General features: G+C 39.3%; 1 protein-coding gene across 1 annotated transcript; it reads right to left on the reverse strand.

Moving 5' to 3' along the window:
• Positions 1-1,407: 1,407 nt before the first annotated feature.
• On the reverse strand, positions 1,408-4,795 carry eif2b2 (eukaryotic translation initiation factor 2B, subunit 2 beta). Its single transcript, XM_031322432.2, has 8 exons — positions 4,490-4,795; positions 3,737-3,857; positions 2,613-2,764; positions 2,317-2,480; positions 2,111-2,206; positions 1,896-2,033; positions 1,749-1,815; positions 1,408-1,601 (listed from the first exon to the last, which is right to left on the reverse strand). The coding sequence occupies exons 1-8, from the start codon at positions 4,659-4,661 to the stop codon at positions 1,444-1,446; spliced, it is 1,068 nt and encodes a 355-aa protein (XP_031178292.1). The 5' UTR covers positions 4,662-4,795; the 3' UTR covers positions 1,408-1,443.
• Positions 4,796-7,693: the final 2,898 nt, after the last annotated feature.

The following is a 7,693-nucleotide window of genomic DNA, read 5'->3' on the forward strand; positions in this document are numbered from 1 at the left end:
TTTAACCAGTCCACTCAGCCTCTCTGGTCCCACTACGTTCCTCAGTTTTCAAACATTTTGAGCTCAATGAGGCTCTGCAGTCACTAACAGCAAAAAGGCCTCACACACCTCACTAAATAGAAAAGTTCCTCAGTAAATGCAGAAGTCACCGCTGTAGGAGTGCACAATGAGCATTTTAGCATTTAGCATGTTAGACCCAGAATGCACCTGTTGTAATGTTCCTAATGTAGTGTGTGTTTGATTTGGGTTGCTTAGCTACCTGCTGTTCATTAAACCAGTGACTAACAAAGGTTACAACTTGTTTTTTTAAATCTATGCCAAGGTACAATATTGCTAACCTTAACCATGACCATAACCCATAATAACGTTTTATTGCTTGTTGTAAACCACTGTGTACTAACTGGATCAGTATCATCCACTGCAGCTCAAGTAATGGGATCGTTCCTGTGAATAGATGCTGTAGTACAGCCTGATAATTACAGTGGAACTCTTTAGCTTCAGCAGCTTCATCAGTGCTTCTTTATCATCTTATTCACATCATGAAAACTTTCACAAACCAGCTGGTTTGCTGCTCTGTGTGTCCTATACTGCCTTCACCTGAAGGACACCTGCATGTACATCAACCACATGATACATTTCTCAGCCTTAAAGCTTTTAATTGTATATAATGGGGGTTTCATTCATCCGCTTTGTTCTGACTGACCATTTTATTTCATATAAAGTGCGTTTATATGTGCTCTAATATCCTGATTTTGAGTCCTATTTTATAGTCTATGGTCTTAACCTAGTGCGTAGTGTCTTTCTCCCCCATGAGGAATTCTAAGTAATGACAACACCGTTGATTGTTACATGACACAAGCCTTCCATAATCACCCACGCGCCCCCACCCCTCCTCCACACAGTTGCTAGTAACCAAGGAGGGGAGGATAAAAAAAAACATGATGGACTTTTCATAAGAGGTAATTATCTTCAATCGAGCTTCTGCGCGCGAAAGTCGCCGGACGACACCATGTTCTAAACATAGCCATCCTGAGAAATACAGAGTTTTGTGAAGCTGATAGTCTTAAATAGCTTTGTATCAACTCATTTGGCAATGGCTTGAATGTAACGGACGTTCAATAATCTAAAAAAAGCTGCGCACTAAAGCTCTAATCATATTCGGGATACGGCTTTACATGGAATATAAAAAAAACTGGTTATTCATATCACTGTATAGTTGTGGAATGTAGCGAAGTTGTAGAGGAAAAATACACAAATATTTGACTACGTTTGCAGTAATTTACTGGCTACTAGTTGCATTACTTTTTACAGCAAGTTACTGTGAGACTTTTATAGTCGCTTATGCCTTCAAATCACTGTGATATAGCAGTATGTTGCCAAGTCATCAAAAGAAACACAAATGATGCATTAATCATTATTTAATTTATTTGTTAAATACACCGGTTAAAGTTCGTGGTCTTCTGGGTGGTAAAGTTCACTCATCAGTCGGTAGATGTATGATGGTGCATGTCCTCCAATGTTAGAAATGAACAGTGTGATGAGCTCAGGTGGGACATAGTCAAACACTGGACAGTGCACGTTCACCTTTGAGAGAATCTCCCCTGAAATACAAATTGTAAACTGTGAATTCCTCAGAAAATGAACCAAAAGAGGAACATTTATTATAAAGGGTTAAAAGCGGATGCTCTAAACATGAAGACTTAGTTGAATGGCTGTTAGCAAGCATTTTGTGAGAATGTCAGAGTTACCTTCAGTGAAAGGAAGCACCTCATGTGGAGAGACAAACTTATGGAAGGTATCCTCTTCGTTTGGAAACTAGTGACACAAAATGGTTCACCGTCATTTTGCCGTCAGCAGAAATTACAGACATCTGGCAAACTAGAGAGTCTTCCTACCTGAGGCGAGAGCTTGAACATTGGAGCACAAACAATCAGCGGTGTTGAGTGGTGCTTGGCTGCAAGAGCCAGAGTGTGTGTCCCATTAACGGCCCTCAGACCTCCGTTCGCCAGAACGGTCTGTGTACCAATGATGACCTGAAAAGAGATCACCACACAGGTTAACCCACGTGCTCTGACATGACTGTTTCAAAGTCTTCTCTGGTTTTAATTACCTTATTTACACGAGACATGACTGCAAATATGGCAGCGTCTGCGATCACAGTTGTTTCGATGCCGGCTTTTGAGAGACTAGTTGCCATCTCATGTCCCTGATGGGAGGTGAATAAATAAGATAAAAATGATAACAATCTTTAATCTCAGAAACAAATTGTCTTGTTTTTCCTACAAAAACAATTCTTGTATCTTGTGTCTTTCCTACCTGGCAGAAAGGGGCACACTCTGCCACGATGACATGGAACTTGCGTTTGCGTGCAGCGTCTTTGAGGAAGGCCTCCACGGTGCGAGAGCGGCCAATAGTCATGATGACCTCATTAGAGTGAATGTGCTCCAGGGCCTGCATTGCAATGTTGTCAGTTGTTCCCTCTGAAAAGTGAAGTGGTGAAGGGAGAAACAGTTACATTTTTTTTTTTTTTTATCTCACAGAATAAATACAGACTTCACTTCAGTGTAATGAATACCAGCTGATAGATAAATGACCTGCTTCGTAAAACCTACCCAGCTCGGTCAGCAACTCATTGATGGCCTCGATGACGTTTGCTTTGAGGGTGGCGAAATGCTGTCTGAAGTTCTCCTCGCTGAGTCCTCCAGAGGTCAGCAGCTTGTGGAGAGATTCCTGCTGGTCTGTCTCTTCACTGCTGCCTCGAGATCTGCAAGAAAACAACAAGAGCGAACAAGCTCATAGAAAGAGGAACTGTGCCAACTCAGCCATTTTTGCAGAAACACTACATTCATTTTCATAGATATTATTTAACTTAGAAGGTGCAAGACAAGGAGATGTAATGAACAAACAATACAAGCACTACAGCAAATACACAAATATACAATGACGTGAAAAGGAAACACCAGGTCACGAAAGACACATTGAAGGTACCACATTTGGGTCTGCATTTTCCTACTCTCGCATTGCCAGACCTTCCTCCACAGCGCTGCGGAGGAGGGTCTGGCGAGTCCACACAGCATTCCGGGATGGGAGAAAAACGTGCTCTACTTTATTGGCATTTCTTTAAACCAATCACAATCGTCTTGGGCGGCGCTAAGCTACGTACAGAGCAACGGCGCCTCTGCAAAATAGCCTCGGGAAGGAAAGTCTTTTGGTGGAATGTGTACGTTCAAAGGTTGTTTTAATCGTGCAACAGAAAACTCAGATTGGACAGATAGTCTAGCTAGCTGTCTGGATTTACCCTGCAGAGATCTGAGGAGGAGTTAACTGCTTACATTATATAAAGAAAAACATTTTTTGCATGTATTGTTGGGTTTACTTTTAAAACAGGGCTTTATTTTGTTAAATCTACTCTTATGAAAATATTATTTAGATTGGTTCATGGCATAGTCATGAAGACCAAACAACACATTCAAAAGATTATTCAAACCAAGAAAGGATGTAACCATAATAAAAGAAAAAATGCCTGATCAACAATAATGGACACTGCTTTGTTTCCATAACTTAACAGCATCTGCTCACACGACTTTCCAGCGTATGCCTTCTATGTGCAATTATTCCAGATCAGCATACATAAAGTTCATGGGCTATGTCAGTGCAGATAATCAAACTACTTTAATCTATAACCTTTCCAGTGTAGTGACTGGTCTCAACCGCAGTCGCTCTGTTTAGTCCTCACCTGGCATATTCCTCTCTGACGATCTTCAACACCCGTCTAATCATGTTACCAACTGTGGTCTCTGATGGCTGGGCGGCAGTTATTCTCCTCCCCTCTTTACGGATTATTTCCATCAGATCGCCTGAAACAGAACATTCGAGTGAAAATAAGATATCTGTAAATGCTTAAGCATTCATCCTTAACATGAATGGAGAGTGTAACACAGATGCATCTTTCTGTACAGTTTACTCATTGCTTTTAATTTGTAATAAAGAAACACTTTATGGTACTCTGTATTCTCATTCACAGGCACTGTCGTCAGCAGTTTCACTTTGCACATTTATTCCATCTATATGCACATATAAGGTTTCCTCTGCACATATATATTCTATTATGTATGCACATCATGTAACGTTATACTATAGAGATTTATTTTACTGTGTACAACAGTAGGCTATATTGGGCACAAAGTACCCTTTGAGATTAATAAAGCTCTATTTTTGAGTGACTTGTCTCACATAGAAACCAAAACTACTTGCTTGCTCAGTTGTTAATTTTATTAGAAACTCGTTTCCTTTAACAAAACCTTCTCTATCTGTGAAATTCATTTACTAGAACTATTAAACTATTAGCTACGTTACTCACTTCTGACAGCTGTAGTAGCAGTTACAACAGGTTTGACAAACTGTTCAGCTACAAAGCTACCTTTACTGCTGTAATGTCTGAGTTAGCTAAACTTTAAATTAACGTAACAAACACAGTGGCATTAAGCACCTGCGCTGCTCCACCGAGCCTGGGCTGTGATTCTGCGGAGCAGGGCTGTCGTCTCTCGGGCTGTCTCCGCCGAACCCCGCAGCGGTCCCGTCCCGCTCCCTCCACGCTTCAGGTCGGACAGAAACGCTTCAATTCTCTCCGTCAGGTCTGTTTCTTTGTCTGGGCCCGGCATAGTTGTTAGATTAACGACTTGCTGTCAGTTTAGCTACAGACTTACCAACTACCATGCAAATGTTTGACGAGGAAGTACTTCAGGAGTACATCCGGGTGATTATGACTGCGCTTTCATTTGATTGGTGGACCGCTTCACGGGATCTATTGCATCAATTCTGTGGTGTGTTACTGTTAGCAACTGTGAACTTGACAGTTTTTAAGTGTTTTATGGGCGCCATAGACTACCTAAGCTTCTGTTCAGTCACCAAAAAGTATGCCGTTGCGTTGGTGTGCGTCACTGAAATTACTAGATAAACATTTTTAGCCTACATAGTATAAACTCATTGTAAATTTAAAGTGTGTCAAGGGTTAGGGTAACGTTACTCAGTACTTTTAAACACGAGGAAAACAAAACATACAATCAACAAACATGCAACGCCTAAACTCAAACTTGACTTCAGAACTAACTAATTAATTAACTTATCCTTCTTCCCTAATTTTTAGCCAGATAGATGGCAATCTCGGCATGGCAGCTATTTCATGGATTGCCATGACATTTTGTACAGACATTAATTGTCCACGGTTCAGCCTACTGACTTTGGTGATCCTCTGACTTTTCCTATAGCGCCACCATGGTTGACATTTTTGGTTTTGAGTGAAACTTCAATCCAATCCAATTTTAAATTGGATGTATTCCCATGAATTCTGGTCATACAGTCATGTTCCCCAAAGGACAAATTGAATATTTCCTCTTGAGCCATCATTTGGTCAACAATACTATTTGTCCAATACTTTGGTTTATGATCAAATGCATGCGTAACTAATGAAATTCAGCTTTGTTTCAAACTTGAAGAGACTTTGTGCAACCATTTTCTGAAGATTAAGTAGATCACAAGTCTCGCCAACTAAATATCTGAATAAAATCAATTCACTCCACTCTTCAGAGACCAGTTGAATATGGGTCACCATCAATTTTTGATCCTTTCATGATGGTAACTTTAGACTTAATTTCAACAGCCCGCATCAATGGTGCTAGACAGGTGAATGTGGATATGTGGCTTTTTATGGCAGAGACATTGAAAGGCCGACTGTGATACTGTTGCCAGCCCACGGGGTCCTGGGGAGGGTGGGGTGGGGTGATATTGTTTTGCCTAGTCTTCATTTCAATTTATTAATTTCATTTTATTTTATTTATTTTTTAACATGCTGTTGATTTGGTTTATGTTGTTGGTTGAATAAAAAACATTTGATCACAAAAAAAAGACAACTCCATATCAACTACTTTTTCGTTGTATCACAGATGGGATCTATGCATAAATGTAGACTGGTTGTGGGATTCTGTTATTGCCACTTTTGTCTATATTCTAGTTGTTACGTATGTAACAACGTTCTTGTCATTTCATCTTCATGAGAAGTTTTTCTTCTTGTGTCAAAGATTCCAAAGTTCTTCTTGGTGATGTTTAGCACCACGGCATTGTGGGTGACTCTTCTCAGATGGCAGGGCTGTGTTGGATTTCTTTTGCTCTCTTAGTGGATGACCAGTTTTTTTTTGTTTTGGCATCATCATATGGAGGCTTCCAGTCTGAGATGGTGTTGTAACAGGTACGGTGATGGGATTGTCATTGATCATCAAACTATGATTTCCCTCAATCAAATCCCTTTATTATCTGTGAAATCCAAAGATTTGCTGGTGAATTGAGAAGGTCATTTATAACGGATTTTAATTTCAGCCTGGGCGATAATTGCAATGTTGCAAGTATCCTCTGAGAGCTCACCTTGATCCAGGATGTCCAAAACCTGCCTTAAATTTAAATAAATGATGGGACATCATATGGTGACTATATACTTTGAGTCTATGTATAGTCCCACTAGTTACATTTGTGACCAACAAGCAACATGGATAGCATTTTATTATTTCTAAAGAACATATGAAACAATGAAACTCTTTGATGCATCAAAGTAATAACATAGTTCACTCGCCCTGTGTTGTGAAGCTTTGATTACATATGAGGACCACAATGAGCCCCTGTAGTACTGTAGCAACACTGGGGAATGCTTTTAGTTGTTTGTTTAGAAAGGATGTGGTCAATTTGCATGCACTTATTGGAAGTTGCTTTGGATAAAAGCATGTTCGAAATTAATGAAATGACTCCATCCTCTCTTCAAAGTACACCAAGGACGTAAACAACTTTGGTCACGTGACCAGTAACACCAAACAGATAAAACTGCTCAAATCTGATTCGTTGATCACAAATTACACATGAACTTTGTACTTAAAAACATGTAGAAAGTCAATTTATAGTCTGAAAATAAAAATGTTGTCACTATTGTGACCAGCAGAGCAACCAATGATTAATGATCAGGTAATATTCTACATAATTCAAGTGGTACAACTGAACTGTTAAGGGAGATTATCACAATAAAGTGTATATAAAAAAAATAAAATAAAAAAAAAAATTCAGGTAATATTCTGAATATTTGTTACCTTTTACACTTAATAGCCGGCTACTGTCCGAAAGACGGTCCCACGTCACCAGGCTGTTTTATATTACAGGCAATAAGACTGCTGAACTCTTGAGCTCATAACTTGACACTTTACTTTTTTATATACTCTTTTACTGTACAACAGTTCTCACCTCTGTACATATATATTTATTTCTTCTCATTATGCATATACATTTAGTACATTCCCATTTACCCTCAGTTTATTAATCACCAATACTGTCTAATGTATATTACTTTATTTGATATATTTTATTCCTTATCTAACTTGTTCTTTGTTTAGATTCTCATGCTATTACTTGTGTGATCATCCTTTTTCATTGCCAACGACTGCTTCCCCTGTAATTGTTGTTCATGATAAATAAAGACCTTGCACCCTAATATACTTCTATTTTCTCCTGTCGCAATTTGAGTCTAGCACTCACAGTACTGTGATATTAAAGCCTACATCTGTGGGATGGTAAAATGCTTTTTAAAATCCAAAACCACCTTTCAGACCCCATACATTAGCATCACAAATGGGAAATGCATGTTAGACTACACCACGAC

This window comes from Sander lucioperca, chromosome 19 (assembly GCF_008315115.2).
Source record: "Sander lucioperca isolate FBNREF2018 chromosome 19, SLUC_FBN_1.2, whole genome shotgun sequence".
Classification (NCBI taxonomy): domain Eukaryota; kingdom Metazoa; phylum Chordata; class Actinopteri; order Perciformes; family Percidae; genus Sander; species Sander lucioperca.